This window comes from Elgaria multicarinata, chromosome 2, assembly GCF_023053635.1.
Source record: "Elgaria multicarinata webbii isolate HBS135686 ecotype San Diego chromosome 2, rElgMul1.1.pri, whole genome shotgun sequence".
NCBI lineage: Eukaryota > Metazoa > Chordata > Lepidosauria > Squamata > Anguidae > Elgaria > Elgaria multicarinata.
This window is the reverse complement of record NC_086172.1, coordinates 81,198,056-81,220,936: the sequence shown is the minus strand read 5'-3', so window position 1 is coordinate 81,220,936 and position 22,881 is coordinate 81,198,056. Positions and strand designations below refer to the sequence as shown.

Genomic DNA, 22,881 nt, shown 5'->3' with positions numbered 1-22,881 from the left:
GTAAATAGTCAATTACCTAGGGAGGTCGTGGGCTCTCCCACCCTAGAGGCAGCTAGACACCCATCTGTCAGGGATGCTTTAAGGTGGATTCCTGCACTGAGCAGGGGGGTGGACTCGATGGCCTTATTGGCCCCTTCCAACTCTGCTATTCTATGATTCTAGTCCAAGCACCATCCCACAAACCTGCCCCAACCACAACAAAATGGCATTTCTCTTGCATTCTAGGCTGCCATTCTTGCACAGAAAATGGCATTTGGATTCTGCGTCACAATGGCTGTTGTGGAACAACATCTCTTGGCTGTCAGTATCTCCATATGACCGCCCCCCTCAAAAAACAAACCCTGGCCTGATGTGTGCACCCCATTGAATGGACAGTACTTTCTTCTACTCTTTAGACTGTAGGGGTGGGCAGTTTGTGACTCTCCAGCTGTTTTAGCCTACATCTTCCATCAGCCCTAGGCAGCACTGCTAACAGTAAGGATGATGGGAGCTATAGACCAACATGTATGGAGGTCTACAAGTTGCTCATCCCTGCTTCAGAAGGTCTTTCTAAAACAGATGTATGCTTGCTTAACCTCTCATGTGTTCTTTGCATCCAACCTGTCAATATGTGCATCACCTCTGTTTAGAAAAGGACAAATTAAAAGAAGCAAGCATAGAGAAATTGATTAAATAAGCTTTATTTGGAAGAGTAACAAAATATTTGGTTTGCTTAAAACTGGTAGCTTAAAAATATATATTGGCAACCAATGTTTGGCTAACACCACAGAGTAAGTTATGTGTCCTTCCCCAAATGGGCAGAAAAAAAGGACATCTGGGTTCATTATTCCACTTGCTAGTGGTACAAAATTCTGTCCAGCAGGAAGAGTTGTGTACATTCACTTTGTCGCTCATCTATGGCTTATTTGCACCCAGAACAGGCAGGTGCATCCTGTCAGTCATGGTACTATCAGATTCAGGCAGAATGAGGGTGTGTAAGAAAACTGTGCGGCCTTGCTTTTAATAGGCATCTTTGGTTTGTAAGGAGCTGGGAGCTAAACATTGCCACCCCAACCGTACACACAAGACATCCTGATTTGCTCTGTTGCCACCGTAAGCACAGCATCCATCTTTAGCTTTCACAGAGACAGTTGGCTTTACAGTCAGAGATATACTCAGGCACGCTGGTGTAACATCCAAGGCGAAAATCCACAGGGTGAACTGTGTAACACCCCATGCTTCCTTCCCTGCTATGCAGCACTGCAGAAATAATTCACTTGGTTTTTAAATAAAAAGATCATCACCTTCAGTCTACCATCAGTCATCCTTGAAGAACAAAATGGTCTACCATGAGCCAAGTGGGAACGAAGAGCAGGAAGGTACTTGGTCCAAAACAGCCCTCCCCAATCTTGTGCCCTCCATTACAACTCTCATAACCCTCCTGGTGATGCTGGCTGGGGAGGGCTATGGAAGTTGTGCCCACCAGATGTGTCGGACTATGAGATTGGGGAAGGCTATTCGAGAAGAAGGGGGCGTGAAAACAGCAACACATGACAGAAGACATGGATGGAGAGCATGCTTTGGAACAGGATACTGAGTGTCAACTGGGATGTTACACTGTCTCAGGTGCATTCAGCCTCCTGTACAGAAGTTCCAGTTAGGATTGACCTGCTGCTACATAGTTGTGGGTGAACAGATACCCAAGAGGATCTACAGTCTAGGAAGGACTCCTAGAATACATGAAGAAAGGAAGAAGGTGGTTGCCACTTAGGAACGGTACATGGACATTGGAGGCTCAGTCTTCCTCCAGGTGCATGGGGGATCGCCTGTGCCTGCGCTGCAGCTCCTCCACCTGGCGTTCCAAGCTGCGTACTTTGGCTTCCAGCCGTGCCCCGGAGTGGTGCGACCCAGTCAGCCAACCCAGTAGGACATAGAGTGTGAGCAGGGCCAACAGAAGCAACGTTTGCACAGAGCGGTCAGGCACCATCGTGGCAACAAACACAAAGCAGGCCCCGAAGAGGACCACCTTGAGGCCCCACATGACGCGGCTCAAGAGGGCGAGCAACAGGCTCAGCAGCAACGACAGCACCCAGTAGCCAATCAGAGCGGCCAGGCCCCAGAGCAGCAGCACCTGCACCTTGTCCGGACTCAGCTTCAGGAACTGAGTTAAATGGTCGCCTGAAATGCAAAGGAGAAAAGCAAGACGTTAGGTGCACTCAACCCAGAGTGGCTCGATATCAAGGGAGAGGAGCTTCTGGCATACAACTCCCATGATCCCTCACCACTCCTTACATTGGCTAGGGCTGATGGAAACTGTATGCCAAAACTTCTGGAGGGCCACAAGTTGCCCACCCCTGTGCTACACCCTTTCATGACAATGGCAGTTTGGGCAGAAGTGGAAGCATTGGAAGGAAATATCTGGCCCACAGTAGATCAAGGCAGATTGCTGCTGCTAAGCAAGAAAATCGCAGGAACTGACATTTTTGTTTAAGAAACAACAGCAGTATACTCAGTTCATCAAGTGCCAGCCTCAAAGAAAGGAGCTGTTTTTGCCCAAGAAAATCCAGTCTTCCTAGTCCAGGGCACTTAATTTTCCTGCTCACACTGAAGGCTGTTTCATACATATTGTAGCAACAAATCTGTGCTTACCACTGACACATACACTTGACAGGGGACTGCTGCTATCTAATACCAATTTCTTGATGAGTATACTTACTTGTGCAAAGCATCCATTTGTTACAACTACATTTTTAGGTACACACTTTAATATGTATATACCCCTAAAAATACAATCAGGGAAACACAATACAATTGAGGAGAGTCCCATTGAATTAAACAGGACAAGACAACATCTACAGGATAATGGCCAATGTTACTTTTGCATTGCAGGTGAACAAGTGAGCAGAAGGAGTTGAGCATGCCACACCTTTTGATCACCTCTTCTTCCTGCTGCGTTCACATCCTGGACACTTACCAGCCATTCCAAAGGAAGTAAGGAACTGCCCTGCAATTCGAGCCACAACAAATAAAGCTGAAGAGATCCCAGAGGCCACTATCCAGAGCAGGGAAGAGATATTCTGCAAGGAGAACAGACACATACACACACACACACACACATGGAAGCTTTCCGTTCATCCTGAGTGCCCCACTATGAGCTCTTAGAACTCCAGGTGTTTCCACACATGGCTATCAGCTGTTCTGATAGCAAACTATGAAACAGTACAGCTCCCTCAACTACTGAAGCAAGTGGGGATTAAGTAATGAGCAAAGATGTCAATGTAAGGATCTAAGAATTGGATAAATTGAATGTGAACCATAAGAATGAAAATACGTGCCCTCCAGTTTTTAGAAGAGGAGGTGGGATCTTATGCTAAATATGTTGAATCAAGAGGTTACTAGCTAGTACTGTGTGAGACCTGGAGATAAGTATGCAGCTACCAGAAATATCAGTCAATGGATAAACAACAAAAAATCTCAACTGCCAGGGAGGCTTCTGAGATATGAGGCTTCAAAGCAATGATGGCTTGTTTTTATTTGGAAAGACATGGGGAATTTCTGACACATGCACCTCACTTCATGTGTTAAACTGCATTACATGAAGGGGGTCTACACACACAATCCCTGCCTTTGTCTCCCCACCCACATGTCCAAGCATGGAACATATATATATATATATATATATATATATATATATATATATATATCTGCAAGAGGGAACCCTCTACATGCAGGGGCTTCCATGGAACTGGGAACTCATAGGGTTCCCAGACTCATAGAACTCTACGTGCACAGAATTCTTTCTTGCAGAACTCCATGCACAACATGGCAAGACCAGGGAAGCCATGCAGCCTCAGGGCTAAAGCCAGAGGTGCTGTTTCACAATTGCATGAAGATCTTTTTATATGAGTAACATCTGCAGGGGACTCCTGGCCACTCCCTATGATACTAAAGCTGAGGTTTTGAACAACATATAATGAATGGGCAAGATGTATTGGAAGCTTCAGTACTCCAAGGTTTCAAAACCTTGCTGAGAATATGTTCTTAGGAAATGGAAGCTTTGGATCGGACCTTTTCTATTACATCCTGAAGGTTGCAGAATGCAAATCCTTCGTGGAAGCGGAAAACGTTTATGCATGAATAAGTTATGAACAACCCCTGATGGATATAAGGGGGTTATCCAACTAACCTCTGCCACTGAGAGAACAGGGAGAGAGGCAATTCCTACTCTCCTCTGCAGTGCTCCACCATTCAAAATCTGCTCCAGAGGGTCCCCCAATGCTCTAGAGCAGAATTTAAGTGTGTGCCAGGGAGAGGGGAGGGGACTGCAGAGAAAGAAGAGGACGGGGGAACTTCACTCACACAATGTTGGATTTTGCCTATGAACTGCAGGTAAGGAATGGAAGCCTTGTGGATTGTAAAGTAAATAATGGCCAAGGACGACAAAAGCCAAAGTGTGTTTGACAGCTTTTATTGAATGAAGTGGACTTCGACACCTAGATAGGATTGTTTGACTGGCATAGTATTGCTTCAGCAGTTCTCATTGACTGTAGTCAATTTAAGAACACCACAACATTGGAGACCACATTTGTGAAATATTACTTGGGGAGAATAGTCCTATGCCTCCCAGAAAACATCTGGGGGACATAGGACAGGAAACCGCACACCCCTCATAGCTGGAGCAGTTCTCTCTGCACTCAGAAAATGAGCGCGGAGATGGGGAAAAGGAGGCATTCCTGGGGGCACGGAGGGAAGGAAAGCAGGGTGGTGGCCATACGACATATCCTATGGCCATCCCAGCGTCCTTCCTTCCCCATCTATGGAACCACCTCTAAACAGGAAAAATTGCCCATCTAGCAGAAATGCAGGGGGCTGGAATACCTCTGCTCTCCTCCCACCCTGCATTGGATATTCAGCAGCCTTGAGTTTGGAAGCTGCCAACTATCCGGATAGGACTACAGCTTAAAATACAGATTTTTTAAAATATTCATTGGCTTGAAAGGTTTTATTAATTTTTTATTGTAGATTTATATATGGATACTATATTGAACTGAGTTGATTAAATAGAACCCTTTGTGAGCTTAGTGTTGGCTTCCCTAGTTGTGTAATGTGCAGAGTGCCTGTTCAGTCATTACTAGATAATAACACCAGGGACAGAGGGCATCACCAGGAAGTTGTGAAATATGTGCAGCCGGCTATATGAAACTGCAGCACAAAGCAGAAATTAGGTCCTTTGTGAGGAAAACTGGACTGCCTTAGAGCCAGTCTACACATTTATCAAAAGCAGGTGGTGCTTTTCTTTTGGGACATGTACCATTTCAGAATGCAGTTTAAGGAATTATACACTGGAATGCTTCTCCATGTTAAAAGTCCCCTGCACCATAGAAAAATAGCACGTCAAGGTGAAGACTAGGCTAGTACCCTGACATGCTAGCTTTCTACAGACAGGTTTTTGTTTGTTTTAACACAGGAGAGCATTCAATCATGCTCCCCCCCACCCTGCATTCTGAAGTGGTCCAGTCCTAGGAGGTTTTTCCCATAAACACATAGCTCCACTCAAATGTGTGCTATTGCTAGCTATTTGCCTCAGATACATGAAAACAATAAAATAGGGAACTTCACCCTCACCTCATTCAATAGCTGAAAGTTCTCTCTTCCAATGAAATCCTCCACAGTCTGCCTCAGAGCACGGCCCACTTGGGATAGAAAGTCAGATTCCATGTATTTCTCTCGCCGAGGCTCACTCCGGTGGTGCTGAGCACTGGTTACGCCCACGTGGGCAAGAGAGAGCAACATTATCATGGCCACAGCTGGTCGTAGCAGGGACTTGCAGCGGCTCCATAAGCTGAGGTCCCACCCAGGCATGTTCACAGTTCTGGTCTTTGCTCCCAGCTTTGCTGGAAAAACAATTCAAAATAGAAAAGACTCCTGAACATACATTTATATAGTATTACAGCCCATCTCAACCAAAAAATGAGAAGCAGGTCAATTACGCTCTACCTCAGCCCTCCCGATTATCATGTTGATTGGGAATGATGGGAACAGTAGTCCCACACATTTGGAGGGCACCAGCTGGGGGAAGATTTGCTGTATGCCATCTAAGAGAAATTAGCCTACCGCCTAAGAGAAATTATGGAGCAAAGATGAAATCACCCTGTGCAGCAGCACAGGCTGACACACCACCCCATCCGCTGGAATTCTCCAATCCATTGCACATTCCAGATGCTTCACAGAACCAGAAAGTCATACATCAACCTGCGCAAGGTGCTGACTGGCGTTTTGGAGGAGACCCAGAAAGCCTGCGTTGCACAGGAGTAGCCAGTAACTGTAGAAAGGAGAGATAGGAAAGCACAAATACCTAAGCCAATACCTCTAAATACTTAAGCAGAGTGCCACTTTAGCTTTAAAAAAGCTAACCTAAGCAAGAGGTCAGGAACCAGTTTAGTTATTCCTGGCTGTCCTATTACTACTTGTTTTTTTCTAGTGGCATGCCCTGAATGGGAAGCAAGCAGCAGCATGCTTCAAAGCCATGCAGGAACCCAAGAGCCTCTCTTGCCAGCGCAGGGGTAATCTGGACTCATAAGAACATAAGATGGGCCATGTTAGATCAGACCAAGGCTCCATCTAGTCCAGCACTCCGTTCACACAATGGCCGAACAGCTGTTGAAATGGTGTATATAGGCTTACTAGAGGTAGCACGTAGCTATCAGGACTAGTAGCCATTGATAGCCAAGAATATTAGTTGGGTATTAGTTGGGTTCCTAACATGAAAGACCACGCTTTGCCCTTCGTCAACAGGGGCAAAATATATAGACACACACACACCGAAAAAAAGACGCTCCCCCACGTTTTTGGAAGCCCTTCTCTGAACTTTAATTCCCGCATGCTGAAAAAATGAGTCCCTCCCAGCAACCTGTAATAGAAGCGCTCGACAGTCGACGGTCACCTACCCGAGAATGGAAAAAGGCGTCAAATTGTAAGAAAGGGCCGCTGCCTCTTGCTCCAAACTCCGGATGATAATTCGCATCAAGCTTCCCAGCACAACCCGCGGATCTCACGCCAAATGGGGAGGGGAGCAAGTGGCGCCAAAAGAATCCTCGGCGTGGCCTCCACGCAGAAGCAAGACTTGCGATTGGCCAATACCGACTGGGAAAGCGGGGCTGGCGCCTCCCTTCGTTCTTAGCCAGAAGGGAAGGAGTTAATTAGCCAGAGCCAGCTCGGAGGAACAAAATTCTTTTATTCTCTCGCTCGCTCGGGGAAATTCAAATCCGGCTCCAAGCCCAGCTGCATTCCGGGAAATTCAGTCCAAGGGCAGTACGAAGGCTAGTCAAGCCGTATGCTGGGAATTGTGGTTCTTTCTCCAACCACCCCTACCTAAGATTTCATTCTAAAATCCATATAGTCCCCGTTCAGAAGACACCTTAAACCATGGCTTTAACCACGGTGAATAAGGCCTTAGTCACCATGGTTGAAAACTATGGTTTAGAGTGTCTTCTGAATGTGGCCATAGTGGAATACAACTCAAAAGATCACAAAGAATGTCCAAGGTTTTGGGAGTGTGGGTGCGCGCGCGCGCATATGCGTGATGGCAACATTTTCATACCATTTTTGTAGGAAACAAAAACACAGAAACGTATCTCTCTGCACTTTCAATAACAGAGCGAAAAAGCCTTTGCTTTTATGCCTGTTTCTAAACAGAGACTTTCCCGCCGCAATACGGGATGTTGGAAATGAGAGTTCTCATTTCATAGGAACTCGAGAAAGAAAATTGCTGGAAAGCTACAAACCCATGGACGTAAAATTTAGAGCAACACGCGTTATTGGATATAAAACTTCCGGGTTTCTTTACAGCGCAATCTTATTTATGTCCATTTAGAAGTAAGCCCCGAGGTGTTTAAGTGTGCATAGGATTGCAGCCTTAGAGTCTACAGTTTTTAGATCTTTTTTTAACTTACCAGGGCGAAAGTGAGAGCTTCGCATAAAAAAAATATGGAGGAATCTAGGATTTCAGCCTACCGAGTTGTGAGTGGGCAGCGAAGAACTCTTTCTAACGAGTCTTATTTCATTTGAAAAGTGCATTCTTTGCTCGCTTTTGTATATCTGTAGAATTGCCTAGCTATTATCAAAACAGTCTATTATTATCCCCATTTTGAAGGGCGGGAGTTTGGCTCAGAGTAAGTGCTTTATTATGACTCATCTGCAGGAGCGTGGCAGGCAGTGGAGGCTGGTGGCTCCGATGTCAGTGGGGCTGTGCCATGGGTGTTTTAAACCAAATTTTCCAACTGCACAAATGCCCTGTAAGACACATACACACCGCCCCCACCCAAGCCAAACACATTATTTCTCTTTCACGACTGGACAGATTATCACCAACACTAGTAGCACCTTAAACTTAAAAGACAGGTTGACAGGGCCAGGAAGGACGACAGACCAAGAGAAGTACACCACTGGTTGTAACCTACAGCCCCCAATTGAAACCACTGCAACAGATCATCAGTGAATTCCAACCCATCTTCAGCACAGACATTTCTCTCTTACAAGCCTGGGGAGGCAGACCAGTCCTGGCCTACAGACAACCTCCCAACCTGAAGCGGATGCTAACCAGCAACAGTACACAGGACAGAGACACAGACAGAGGGACCAGACCATGCAATAGACCCAAGTGCCAACTCTGCCCCCAACATCTATTCAGGCAACACTGTTCCAGGACCCAACAACATCAGTCACACCATCAAGGGCTCTCCCCCGCCCCTCAGGAGCATATTTTGTGTCCATCTGCACACTAAAAAAAAAACCTGGGTTGTGCATCCATTCTGGATTTCAGCAGAACTCTTAAGGAGCTCTCCATGGTGCTGAACCTGGTTTGGGGATTGGGTTCAGCACTTTGGATAGCTCTCTTACAGGTCTTATTGGTTCTGAGTAAAACTCAGAGCGGATTTACTGCCCCACTGACATAGAAGCCACCAGCCTTCACTGGTAGTAGGTTAATATTGCAGGTCAGAAGTGCAGCTGAGAACATCATACAAAATGCCCATCTCGCCCCAGGTCCCCTTTCAACCCTAAGCCCTGTTGCGTGAAGAAGCTTTATACTCTATTGTCCACTCCAACTCCGCGCCGAGATAAGAGCAGAGTTAGAAAGAGCAGGGGCTAACGGTTTTGTTGTTACGTCTCGCTTGCGGATGGAAACCTATTACCCACGCACGGCTACGATCAAATTCTAGCTTTCTCGATTGCTTTCTTCACTTTCACCCTGGGAAGAAAAAAAAAGTATATAAAAAGTATTCGGAAGTGTGGTCCTGTGTCGATCTGCAGTTTATGTCTATGTTTACGCTCGTACTATGGCCGATCCAGGTGCGTGCTGGGGTTTGTAGTTGGTCACGTCACTAGAGTCCTCCGGATCCGGAAGCTGCTGGTATTTCTTGGACCGTTAGGCCTTGCGGCGACTCGTTGCTTTTGAAGTGCATGCGAGAGGTGGTTGGAAGGAAGAGGAGGCGGAAGAGGAATTCCATTTCCGGCCAGTGCTGGAGTCTCCCGCGCGCGCGGCGACCTGGCGTGTGATAGAGTTTAAAGGAGCTGGACCGGGCTACCGGAAACAGAAGCTTCCTCCTCGGTCTCGTGGCCCGGAAGCAGCCGTAAGGCTTATACCGAGGAGGCGCTCGCCATGTCCCTCATCTGCTCCAGTGAGTGATCCGCTTTCTCCTTGGCTCGCGTAATTTTCCTCCCTCGCATCTCCACACGGCCAGGCGGAGCTGACTGCCTCAAGCAGTGGGTGGGAGAAAAATGGATCGGGATGGAGGGTGGTGGTGGTTTCCTCTGTTTTGGTAACAGCCGCTTCACTTAACATTTCCACGCCTCTTTCCAGGGTTCATAGCCCTTCACATGCGTGACCTAGCTCTTATCCTTACAGCAACCCCTGTAAGGTAAGTCGCTATGGTTATCGCCAGTATTGCTGATGGAAGAACTGAGGCTGAGCGAAAGAGTGGCGGTTGCCTAAGGTGACCTAGCGGGTTTATGTCGGAGGCAGGATTTGAACCCAGAATTTCCTGACTTCTAGCTCCGTGTGTTAGCCTCTGTGCTTCAGCAGCTCTCAAGATTTCTTAAGGCTTTCTGTGGCTGTGTCACAATTGGAGGAGCTGGCTGTTTGTAGCATACCACAGTCGACTTCTGCACATAGGCTCTCAGAAGTAAGCCCTACTGGGCCTGGAGCAACTTACTCCTTGGTAAGTGTGGTTAGGTTTGAAACCTGATTGATAGAGCCTCAGCCATCTAGACTGCAAAACTAAACACATTTATCATGGTGTTGGTCTCTTCCTTGCTGGAGGTCTTCACACGGAGGCTGGACATCCATCTGTTGGGGATGCTGTAGCCCTGGATTTCCTGCACTGATGGGGTTGGACTAGATGGTCTACAAGGTGATAAGAACATCAGAAGAGCCATGCTGATCAGACCAAGGGTCCATCTAATCTGGCATTTCACACAGTGGCCAACCAGCAGTGGAATGGGAACTCACAAGCAGGACACAAGTGCAACAGTACCCTCCTGCCCATGTTCCCCAGCAACTGGTATGCATTGGCCTACTGCCTCTGATATTGAAGGTAGCACATAGCCATCAGGACTAGTAGCCATTGATAGCCTTCTCCAGGAATTTGTCTCACCCCCATTTAAAGCCATCCAAATTTTGTGGCCATCACTATATCTTGTGGCCCCTTCTAACCCTGTGATTCTAAGAACTCAAGAGTACCCCATGATGGAAGAGATCAATATAGGGCTGGACTTGTTCATGCATTCACTTGCTTGCACATGCATGCGTGCTAACCTTGGATATGTATTAGGGCTGGGCTGTTGCATCTTGAACCTGCAAAGCTCTTTGCTGCTAACTGTCTTCTTCATGGCCGTGGGATGTTTTGTTGGGCTGGTGTGCTTAAATAGCTCACTTATCCACAGTTTAAGATTGATGGCCTTTTTGCATTTACTTTCTGGTAACACAAAGCAATGAGTTACTTTGATCTATAGGTTCAGAGATGGGATAGGACCCCATGGGGGTCCTATCTAGTCCAACCTCTCTGCCTTAAAACAGGGTATCTTAAAGGGTTCTAGGTAATTTTTGACTAACACTGTTGCACCGTCACAAGGTTCTATTGCTAAATCGTCCTTAATAACTGTTTAGTTCTAGTTCTTTCAGATGCAATTTTTAAGTAGTTACTAAGTTATTAACATAAGTCACATTAGGGGCTGTACATAATGTTTTAAAGGATTTGTTAGTAACTTCAGAACAGCTCTGTGTCAGTTCCTGTATTTCACTTGGAGAAGAGAGAATGTGTGGCTTGCCCAAAGCTGCCAGATTAGTGTTACAGTATAGGGGTACACATAACCCCTTCCATGTACTGAATGAATGTGTGTTGGGGGTTGTGCAGGTTAACCCTGCACACTGCTGCCATGCTCTCATAACAGATATCTGTTTGATGTTCATCAGGAAGAGTTCTTTGCACACAAATGTAGGTGTGGAGAGCTGCGTCTTCCAAGGAAGGACCTTGACTTTTCACTGAAATCTAATGGGAATTGGGGTCAGTGTGGCAGCAATGCACAATGTTAGTGGGCGGGGTTTGCTTGCATGGCTCCCTCCCCACATCCACTCAACATATGGAAGGGTTTGCATGTATCCCCTAGTATGGAACTAGGCTCAAATCTCTCAGTGGAGCCACTGGAATACACTTGATCTGCATTATTTACATGCTCACTTTTTATCTTAATATTGAACCTTTAATAAACCAAGGAGTCCATGATCATACAGGTTCCCTTCCCCTTACTTTCAACATGCTTCAGGCGATCATTAACTTTCTTGATCAAAGTGCCATTTAAACTCTAGTTTATCATTACTTTACAACTGTAATTAGAGAACCTTATTGGAGTTATTTTTAATGGTGGAAACACACCTTCTCATACACACCTTTTCATAATAATGCATCTTGAAACATAACGTCTCCAAAATGGTACATTTGGGGAAATCTGAATCACTTTAAAAGTGCTCTTGGTGGAGCAGTATTTAGGTTTTCAGTGACGCTAGGCTCAGGTCATTCCCATCAGCTCCAGCCTGCATGACCAATGGGAGTTATAGTGCAAACATCTGGAGGACAGCAGATTGGAAAAGGAATTGCATTCATAAGAGGAGGCATTCCATTGTCTCTCCCACTGGAAGGAATGCATCTTCTAAGATGCTGGCATGTTGCAACATATGCAGGCATTATTTAAAATAGGCGGTGAACCATAAGTCTGGAGGCCAAATCCAGCTCTCCTGGTGTCCCATTCTGGCCCTCTGGGATTCCCCAGATGGACGTGTCCCTTTTCCCCAACCACCAATCATTTGGTGCTGTCCTGGCTTGAATGCAGTCCACTCCCCACCCACCCCCAGATTCTGGCAGTTAAGAGCTATAAGTTACTAGCAGTTAAAAGTTAGAAGTTGCAATATGCTGGAATTTTTGTATTTTTAACCCCATCTGTTTTGCCTTTGGCTCCTCTCCCTTTGCCTTTGGCCCTACCCACCAATGGAATGGAGCCCCCTTAGAGCTTCTCCAGAATTGAATTAAACTCTTGGGCTGAAAGAAGTTGCCCACCCCATTAGGCAAATACTCACTTAACCAAGTAATGAGTTTAAACCCATACAGTTGATCAGCCAAGTTTTCTTTAATCAGGAAATAGCTCACTATACCTGATGCCACAAGATGTAGTGATGGCCACCAATTTGGATGGCTTTAAAAGGGAGTTGGATAAATTCCTGGAGGCGAAGGCTATCAATGGCTACTAGCCCTGATGGTTGTGTGCTATCTCCAGTATTTGAGGCAGTAAGCCTGTGTGCACCAGTTGCTGGGGAAAATGGGTAGGAGGGTGCTTTTGCACCATGTCCTGCCTTGTTGGGTCCCTGGTCGACAGTTGGTTGGCCACTGTGTAAACAGAGTGTTGGACTAGATGGACCCTTGGTCTGATCCAGCATCAGGGCTCTTCTTATGTTCTTATGCTGTGATTGGTGTGGGCTTTTTAAATATCCTGTGTCAATTCTTACCTCTGCCGTTTTCTTGCAGTTTCTAATGAGGTGCCTGAGCATCCTTGCGTGTCTCCAGTCTCCAACCATGTCTACGAGCGCAGACTGATTGAAAAGTATATTGCAGAGAATGGGACTGACCCAGTCAACAACCAGCCACTATCTGAAGAGCAGCTGATAGATATCAAAGGTGAGGAGGGGCAGAAGAGACAGGGTAACTCATGCTTCCCATCTGTTTGATACGTTGAATGTCCTCTTAAGACCTTTCAGGGGAATTCTTGGAGTCTGATTGCCGGCTGATGGAAAAACATCATGCTTGAACAGAGAGGACAGCTGTCTAACAAATACAGCCTCTAGATCAGGGTATTGGTGCTGAACAGATGTTTTGGACTGCAGCTCCCATCAGCCCCAGGAAGGGATTATGTAGTTTGTAGTCCAAAACATCAGGATGGCGGTGCAGGGACCAGGTTCCATACCCCTGTGAAATCAGGATGTTATGAGGTCACCTGATAAGTTACTTTTTTTTTAAGCTGTTGAAGCCTGCACCGTTTTGAAATGCAATGTTATGGTTAGGTTTCAAAGGAACCTCTCCAGTGTTTTTGATGCAGTATGGTCTAGCTGCCACCTCTTCTTTATTGCAAATGATAATCTAAGAGCTGGGCTAGCGTGTGGAAGACTTAGGAAGGGCAAATGGAAGTGCCCTTATATTAGCATAGTCTGTCTAAGATTGCCTCCCTAGTTCCATGGTTTTAATAGGGCAGTTTTAAAATTGTCAGGGCTAGATTTAACACACAGTTGAAGCTCTTGACTTATACTGTAAGTAAAGGGAGGTTTTCTTCAGATGTGTGCCAAGCAGCCAGTGTGTTAAATCAAAGGACCACATGCATAACTCTTCATTTGCCAAAGCAACATCAGACATTTTCAGTAGCTTCAACTCCTTTTTTCCTTGCACTCTCCTTTGCTCTGCTCCCTTTTCCTTCTCAGTCTGCCTGCTGCTCCTTCCATCTAGCCTGCTATGCCTGTGGCTGGCAGTACTTCCTTGTACTGCCTGTCCTTTTCATTCCAGTGCATGAGAAGATTGGATAAGGGCAAGCCAGTCATTCTTGAACAGCAGCAGGAGGTGCAGTCAAACTCTTTAGAGGACGTGTGGTTTAAAGATTTGGTGGCAGGTTTGAGATACAGTAGGGATGATGCTGGAGGCTCTTCCTAGAGTTAATGTTTCCATGTGCCTGTCACTTGCAGTTGCCCACCCAATTCGGCCAAAGCCACCTTCTGCTACTAGTATTCCAGCCATTCTGAAGGCGCTTCAAGATGAATGGGTAAGTATCTTTTCCTTCCTCCAGTATTAAGTGGAAGAACTTCCTCTTGTGATGACGGAACTGAAAATATCCCCTTTCTTAAGGCATTCCTTCCTGGTTTCATGTGTCCTGAGTTTTCTGCCTAGCTTAGAAAAGCCAAAGGCAAGTACTTGCTGGTTTGGGAGATTTGGTCAGGATGGAAGGAAGGAGGCTTCTCAGCCAGTAGCTTCCTCCTTCAGAAAAATCCGTAGAGGTTCTGTCCTGAGCAAATGTCTGAGCAAATGTCAAAGAAACAGCTTCAATGTCTGGTGAAATATAGCCTTGTTGTCACTGGCTGTGTTCACACTGAATTATAAACTAGGTTTCTTGGCCTATTCTGGTTCACCAACCATTACAGTTGCAAAGAGACTTGGGCGGAATCTACACCAAGCAGGATATTGCACTATGAAAGAGCTATAGTATGTGTCAGTGGGTCCCAACAGTTGTCAGTGCACTTCAATACCGCTATAAAGCAGTAGTGTGGCTCCTACCTTTTATAAACTACTTTCCTAGTGCAAGATCCTGCTTGGTATAGATTAGGCCTTGGACTCCAAGCTTGGAAGGAAAAACACCCACCACTTATCACTCAGTGGACTGAAGATTTTACTGCTTTTGCTACATTTGAGTGTATGTCCACAACCATCAGAGTCATGGAGCATAATTAGATCTATGGACTGCATATTAACATATATATTTGAAATGGAAACGTTAATCTTTTTTCACCCTCGTGTTTTTTTCATTCTTTTTTCTTTTCCATGTCTCAAGGGAGATGTTAATGATTACTGTATATTGATTTGTTTCATGATATGAACTTTCCTCCTTTACTTTTTTACTTTTTCTGATTTTTTTGGTTACCATTATGTTGCAATTTTTAAAAAACAACAACGCCCACCTATAATTTACTTTCACAATAAAAAAAAATTACTGGCTTACCACGAACAAGCAGCAAGCTCGTTCATACATCCCATTTGCTCTCACTTTGTTTCTCTTGCAAACAGGAAAACCAAACCAGAAATAGTTTTTTGTTCGGTTTGAATCCAGGATTCTGACTTGTGGCTCACAAAAAAGCCATGATTCATAAGCCAACAACAAGACCTGGTTTGTTGTTTTACGGATTATGGGTCATTTGAGAGTAACAAACCAGAATCTCGGATTCAGTTGTCAAGAGAACCTATCTATTACTGGCCTGTTTACCTGGTCATGCAAGTAGTAGGACCAAAATGGAAATGAATAGGCTGTGCGCAGCAGCATGCTGCTTGTTCATGGCAGGTCAGGATTCCAGCCTTGTTATGTGTGGTCGTGGGCAGTGTTCCAGAAATATACTGATACGTTGATCCACCTCCTTCAGGATGCTGTCATGCTGCACAGTTTCACGCTACGCCAGCAGCTGCAGACCACACGCCAGGAGCTGTCTCACGCACTGTACCAGCATGATGCTGCCTGTCGTGTCATTGCCCGTCTCACCAAAGAGGTCACTGCTGCAAGAGAAGGTAAAACCCCAAGAAGATTAAATACTCTGAGTGGTCTCCAGGGGGAGAGTCCATTGTGCCAGCTGTATTTTAACTTGCCAAATTATTTTGTGACTCTCTCTCTCTCTCCCCAGCTTTGGCAACTCTGAAACCCCAGGCTGGCCTCATTGTTCCCCAAGCTGTACCTTCTTCACAGCCCAATGCTGTGGTAAGTTCCACCTGTGTTTCTGTCCAAAATCCCCTTCATGCTCCCACCTTCTTTCTCTGGACTAACATGCTCCTTCTCTACTTTTTGCAGGGTGCTGGTGAACCAATGGATCTAGGAGAGTTGGCAGGAATGACCCCAGAGATTATCCAGAAGGTAAGAAAAGCCTTTGTCTTGGGATTTGCCATCTAGATTAGAAGTGGGTAGCATATGGTCTGCAGGTGCAGCCTCCTGTGCCCTGGGGAAAAGAATTTAGGCAAAAAAGTGGCATCTATGGCACTACAGAGCACAAAAACGGTCTACTTTAGCTTGTTGACCCTTCTGGGACTCTGTAGTGCTAGAGGTGTCATTTTCCACCTGAAAAATAAATCATTCATTTTTGAGTCGCCTGGCAGACTTCAGTATGTGTGTGTACCCAGGGAGTGAAAATGGTCCCTGGATCTCATGAAGTTACCAACCCCTGCTTTGGATACACAGCTGTGATTCACCTGTTCAGCCTTTAGAGCTGGTTGTGTTTATAGGAGCGCCATTGTGCCTTCCTTTCTACATTACAGCTGCAGGGTTTGATGTTGTTCCCTGCCAGTCTGTACGCTAACATGTTGTGTTTAAATCCAGCTCCTCCTAATGCTGTTCTGCCTTGCAGCTTCAAGACAAAGCCACGGTGCTGACCACGGAGCGTAAGAAGGTGAGTGCCCCTTTCTCGAAGTTTGCTCTGCAGGAGGGAAGCGTTGAGTGATTCTGGGCTATATGTATACAAATCCTGCTAGCACAAGAATGGCAAAGTTGATGATGATGATGATGATGATAATGATAATAATATATTTCTTACCCGCCTCTCTGATTGGATCAAGGCGGGAAACAACAAGAAGCATAAAATACACAAAATACTGATTAAAAACATAGCATACACTGTTAAAAACATCCTAAAAGCATTTTAAAAGTATCCTAAAATTCTACTGGATAGGCCTGCCGGAAGAGATCAGTATTGATAGCTTTCTTGAACGCTAAAAGACTGTCAAAAGATGCAGTTTCCTATGCTGGATTGATGGGGTCCCCCTGTTCCAAGTGGATGATTTCTTTGTGGTCTTTTTGGCAGAGAGGGAAGACTGTGCCGGAGGAGCTGGTGAAGCCAGAAGAATTAAGCAGGTACCGGCAGGTGGCTTCACATGTGGTGAGTATACGGAGGTCAAAATTGGGAAGGCTACACCTGAAGCATCATGTGCTCCAAGGCAGAGGCATCCTAAATTTTACAAAGAAAGCTGTCGAGCCTCCTCTCCGCAGCCTAAGGGGCAACTCTGCCATCAGCTGACCTTTGCTCTCAGCTTTAGCCATGTTCTGTAGCGATCACCTTGGAGTAGGAAGTTTCAGAGCTTCGAAGTTTTTTTTGGTCAACTTCAGAAATGGGGAGTTCTTGATGACATTGCTGGAGAAGCTCATCTTTTGAAAGAGCTTCTCCCCATGAATCTCGGCAGTTGATGAGTTTAAGCAGTAGGGTCTTTTGCCTCCTTATGCCTGATGTTAATGCCAATACTGTTGCTTTTGAACAGGGACTGCACAGTGCCAGCATCCCTGGTATCCTGGCTCTCGACCTGTGTCCTTCCGACACCAACAAGATCCTCACAGGTTGGTTCATGCTGTTGCGGTCAGCTGTTCTCCAGAGTATCTCACTGTTAGGATAGTGTCACCCGTGGATGGGGCGCTTCCTGTCTACAAAAGGCATCTCTTCTCTTTGGTCCATGCCTGGTTCTGAAAGGACACCAGTTTTGGACAGTGCCCTTGCTTTTCTGGTTCCATGAGGCTTTCCCATCCACGTGGCTGTGAACAACACTCTGCCAGCATGAGTCCTAGGGAAGTGCTGAATGAACGTAGGGTGCTCTTTTTCAGTGGACAGTCTTGATTCTGAGCCCTTCTGATTTCTCGCTTCCCTCTTTGTTTTCCAGGTGGAGCTGATAAAAATGTTGTTGTCTTTGACAAGAGCTCAGAGCAAATCCTGGCGACTCTGAAAGGTCACACCAAGAAGGTCACCAGCGTAGTGTTCCACCCATCCCAGGTAAGGACTCTAGTTTGCCATCTGTGTGCTTTCCCCGCCTTGAGAGCATGGCATCCCTTGCAACTGCCTGAAGCAACTGTATGATTTCTTTTGAGATCCGCTCAAACACTAAGGAAATCGGCTACATGTGTCGCCTACATGTGGTTTAGGACATCGCTTCTCTTTCTGTTTCTGAATTAAACAAAAGCAAACCCTTTGTTTTGGTCTAATTCCCAGACTGTCTTCTCTCCCCGCTCCAGGAACTAGTGTTTTCTGCTTCTCCAGATGCCACTATCCGGATCTGGTCAGTTCCCAGCGCTTCGTGCGTGCAGGTTGTGCGTGCCCATGAGAGTGCTGTAACAGGGCTGAGTCTTCATGCCACAGGCGATTACCTGCTGAGCTCCTCTGATGACCAGGTGAGATTGAAACCAGAAGTTCTTGCCCAAATTGTGTAACATGTAAAAGCTCTTCGTGCTGAGCGCATCACACAAGACAGCATCTGCAAAATGGGATTGGGAGGCAGGAGGGCAGTCTACTGTCTTATTTCTGTTTTAAGCGTTTATATCCTTTAAAAAAAAAATCTTTGGATGCCTGAAATATAAAACAGCAACACCTCCATAAAAAAATCCAAGACATCAACATAAAACACACAAAAAAAAGAGCTAAAGCTTTCTGGAATTGGAATGTTTTGCCATGTATAAGGTATGCAGAGCCTCCGTGGTTCTTCCAGGGAGCAGGGCTTGGCCTCCGAGCCTCGACACTTGGAGGAATCCAGTTATCTCTGATGGCAAGAGGCTGCTGTTCCCCAGCGCTCTCTGAATCCCTTTGTGCGCTAGCGGAGTCCCTTTCTCTCTGCTGAAAGAGATACAGAATGACAAAATAGGGGTGTGTGCGCACGATGTCATGCCTACTGAAGTCATGTGACCTGCGGAGGGCAATTCAGCTCCCCACCTCAAATTGGTTTGGTATCCCTGGCGTGTACAAATATCCAGCTTTCCCTCTCTTTCAGTATTGGGCCTTTTCTGACATCCAGACTGGCCGTGTTCTCACCAAGGTCACAGATGAAACTTCTGGCTGTGGTAAGGGTCTTGCCTTTTGCATCTAAACTTGGCACTTCCGTGGGACACGCTCAGGAGAGCAGAGATTCTGCAGGTTCATTGAGCCTGATTCATGGGAGGGAGAAGGCTGGTTGGGGCCTTCACTTTCTCTCTCCTTCTCAGCTTTGTGGTGATCCAGTATCCTCTCTCTCTCTTTCTCTCTCTGCAGCTCTCACCTGTGCTCAGTTCCATCCTGATGGGCTTATTTTTGGGACAGGAACAATGGACTCTCAGATTAAGATCTGGGACTTGAAGGTAAGGAAAGGCTTCAAATATACGGATCTTTAATGGCTTGCCTTGCAAGGCTGACTGCTTAAGATTAATGGCAATGGGTAATGAAGCATCTAGAGTATATTAATGTGCTATGTAAATGCTAAACTTGTCATTATTCCTGTCAAGTGTATTGAGTGAGAAATCCCATCGAGTATGGCTTCCACAATCATAAGGAATATGCAAGAGGTACTGCTACTGCCCTGTCTTGTGGGTGGACCAGAGCTAGCCCAAGTGTACAGTTGTATCCTCTGGTTGTTCTACTTGGACTTTCCAAAGCAATTCATCTGCTTGCTTAATTTGAGCTTTATATTTGTGTCTTGAGAGTACTTGATCTTGTAAAGTTTGTCTAGAGATACAGTCTGGGAGTTGGCCCCATAGTTCATCTCAATGAATTGCGACTGAAACTTGAGAGGATCAACATTGTTTTTGCTGCTGGTTTCAACTTTTGTAGCTGGGAAGTTAATGTTATGCACCATCAGTTAGAAGTATCTTGTGCTTCTGCTTGGCTTCATCCACGTTTAGCCCCTGCAAAGGCCAGACCAAAAATGTCTCCTCCCCCCAAATAAGAGAGGTGAACTCCAGGCAGATGTCAAAGGAGAATTTATTACTATGGTTAAATTGTCCAACCCATTTCAACAAGCTTTTCTCAGGACCCACAACTGGAAGTTATCCTCTATTAAAAGATGCTTCCAGAGTGTGTTAATTGATGCAGCATTCTGAATCAGCTAAAACTCTTTGGAAGCACTTTTTTGAAACTCTTAACATTCATCATTTTGCTCTTTCATCCACTTCTAACATCTTTTAGGATCCAGCTTCAATTTAACTGTTTACTTGCATGCTGCTGTCACTGCTAAGAGGGGCTGGACTCAAAATGCCTTGCAGCAGTTGTGTTGTAGGGAAGAGGAACTCACATGTTGTTTAATTCACTGTGGAGGCAGAGGGAGGTGGAAAAGCTTTGCGTCTCTTGAGAAGATAGGATGAGGCCATCTTGTGGTTTTCCACTGTAGTGCAACTTAACATAATGATGATGATGATGATGATGATATATTTCTTACCCACCTCTTCAATTAGTAGGGGTGTGCACGGACCCCCCCGCTCCGCCCCGCGGGCCGATCCAAAAATTTCGGATCGGCCCGCTCCGCTCCGCGCCGCCCATACTCCGCTCCTCTTCGCCGCGGAGCTCTGGCTCCGAATCGGAGCTCCGCAGTGGAGGGGAGTGGTGCCAGGTAAGGCCGGGAGAGGAGGGTGGGTGGGGGGTTACCGGGCCCTGCCGCCGTCGCCGCCCGTGCGGCGACGGCGGCAGAGCCCAGTAAGGGACCAAGGGGGAGGGGGGCCTTACCTGCCTCCGTCCGCGGTCCGTCGACTTCTTCAATTGAGCCCGTGGTTCAGCCAGGAAGTCTGGGCCGCAAGTGTGGCCTAGACTTCTTGGTTGAACCGCGGGCTCAATTGAAGAAGCCGAGGGACCACGGACGGAGGCAAGTAAGGGAGAGGAGGGGTGGGGTTACCGGGCCCTGCCACTGTCGCCGCATGGGTGACAGCGACAGCGGCAGGGCCCGGTAAACCCCACTTACCTTTCCGGCGGAGCTCTGGATCGAGGCGAAGGATCCGCATTCACCTCGATCCTCTTTGCCATGCTCCGCCGGCCCCCCAATCCTCTTTGCCTCCACCTTAAGGGGAGGCGAAGCACCCCGCTCCGCTTCTAATTCGCCGGTCCGATTAGAAGCGGAGCACATCCCTACCGATTAGATCAAGGCGGGGAACAACAACAAGCATAAAATACATAAAATACTGATTAACGTAGTATACACTGTTTAAAAACATACTAAAAGTATCCTAAAATTCCATGGGATAGGCCTGCTTGAAGAGATCAGTCTTGATAGCTTTATTGAACATGTCTCTCACAACACTGATTTTGCCTTTCTCAGGAACGGACCAACGTAGCAAACTTCCCAGGACACTCTGGCCCTATAACTAGTATTGCCTTCTCTGAGAATGGCTACTACCTGGCCACTGCTGCTGATGACTCCTCTGTCAAACTATGGGATCTACGCAAGCTGAAGAACTTTAAGACTCTGCAGCTGGACAATAACTTTGAGGTTTCTGTGACCTTCCTTGCTCCTTCTGGCCTAGATTCCTGGTTTCTCTTTATTTTTCAGGCAGAATCCCCCCCCCCCTTCTCAATTTCTTCTCCTTGGTTTTGAGGCCTAGTGGGACCATTCTGGTAGCTGGCTGAGCTATATAAAGCTACTGCCCCTAGTTAGGGGGTGCCCTCCTTGAGATGGGATGGAGGTTACTTGGCCTGCTTCTGAACAGAAGAAGGCTGTATCTCAAATGCTTCTTCTCTTTAGGTGAAGTCTCTGATATTTGACCAGAGTGGCACCTATTTGGCCCTGGGTGGCACTGATGTCCAGGTGTACATCTGTAAACAATGGACAGAGGTTCTCCATTTCACAGGTAAGAGGCTGGTGGCTTCTGGAGCGTTGTTGACAGGCTCTGTATTATCTTCAAACATTTTGTACCGGTGGCTAGCATCTATACTCCGTTTGTGTTTTTCTGAGGTAATAAAACATACAATTAAATAAATTCTTACCTGACTGTTCCATCTCCTTCCTACAGAGCATAGCGGCCTGACAACAGGAGTAGCCTTTGGGCATCATGCTAAGTTCCTAGCTTCAACAGGCATGGACAGAAGCCTGAAATTCTACAGCCTGTAGCCTCTGCTTCCAGGATGTCAACGGAGGAACCTATTCTTTGCTGTAGTGTTACGATATCGGGGCAAGTGTGGGGTGTATGGGTGGGTGGGAACGAGTGGGAAATGGGGTACATCATAGCTTTTTATCTCAGTTCAGGTTGCCTGTAGAAAGGGAACGTTGAGCCCTGTGCTAAGTGGATTTGTTTTCCCTCTTCCATATTTGTTCTATCCCAGCTTTGTCTGTGCTGTGATTGTAACAATATAGAGCCAAACCCATCCAGTGTTGACCATCCAGTGAGGGGTGGTGGCAGGGATGAGGATGGAGACAGGGATGGGGAGATGTGCAGGTTTTTGTATGCAGCTCTCTAGTTTCATTAAAAAAAGAATATTCAACTAAAGTGTTGTATCTGTTCATTAATTTGAAACATTTGTACACTGCCTCTCCGTTTGCCATAACTCCTACAATGGCTATACCACTCGTCTGTATCTTATATGCATAAAAGCATTTGGGCCTCACTGGGGCAGGTATCCGTTTTTAGGTACTTCTGAAACAAAGTGCTTAAACATGAATATCTGTAGTTCAAGATATTGGCAAATCCTGAAAGCAAGACATTTTAATAGCTCTCCCTTGAAAGCAAGGGCATGAAATATTGCCTCAAATGGCTAGAGAACACGCACACTACTTAGAAAGGTGACATTAGGTACACATGTAATCCAGTACATTCCGATTAGAAAAATTGAAAACAAGACACCAACACGCTTAGCAC

The 22,881-nt window shown here is 46.2% G+C and overlaps 2 protein-coding genes across 5 annotated transcripts; one reads left to right on the top strand and one right to left on the bottom strand.

Moving 5' to 3' along the window:
* Positions 1-661: 661 nt before the first annotated feature.
* Positions 662-8,016, bottom strand: TMEM109 (transmembrane protein 109). 4 transcript variants are annotated; one of them, XM_063116963.1, is made up of 5 exons: positions 6,927-7,039; positions 6,094-6,301; positions 5,605-5,873; positions 2,954-3,056; positions 662-2,157 (listed from the first exon to the last, which is right to left on the bottom strand). In XM_063116963.1, the coding sequence occupies exons 3-5, from the start codon at positions 5,839-5,841 to the stop codon at positions 1,775-1,777; spliced, it is 723 nt and encodes a 240-aa protein (XP_062973033.1). In that variant the 5' UTR covers positions 5,842-5,873; positions 6,094-6,301; positions 6,927-7,039; the 3' UTR covers positions 662-1,774. The 4 variants fall into 4 exon arrangements, with proteins under 4 accessions (XP_062973033.1, XP_062973032.1, XP_062973036.1 ...); XM_063116962.1 differs by having other exon boundaries at positions 6,130-6,301; XM_063116966.1 differs by lacking the exons at positions 6,094-6,301; positions 6,927-7,039 and adding an exon at positions 7,993-8,016 and having other exon boundaries at positions 5,605-5,868.
* A 1,469-nt stretch (positions 8,017-9,485) lies between these two features.
* PRPF19 (pre-mRNA processing factor 19) lies at positions 9,486-22,512 on the top strand. Its single transcript, XM_063116972.1, has 16 exons — positions 9,486-9,656; positions 13,053-13,202; positions 14,255-14,331; positions 15,698-15,839; positions 15,953-16,026; positions 16,117-16,179; positions 16,667-16,708; positions 17,120-17,194; positions 17,571-17,646; positions 17,964-18,073; positions 18,313-18,468; positions 19,062-19,131; positions 19,319-19,404; positions 21,348-21,518; positions 21,771-21,876; positions 22,039-22,512. The coding sequence occupies exons 1-16, from the start codon at positions 9,638-9,640 to the stop codon at positions 22,134-22,136; spliced, it is 1,515 nt and encodes a 504-aa protein (XP_062973042.1). The 5' UTR covers positions 9,486-9,637; the 3' UTR covers positions 22,137-22,512.
* The last annotated feature ends 369 nt before the right edge of the window (positions 22,513-22,881 follow it).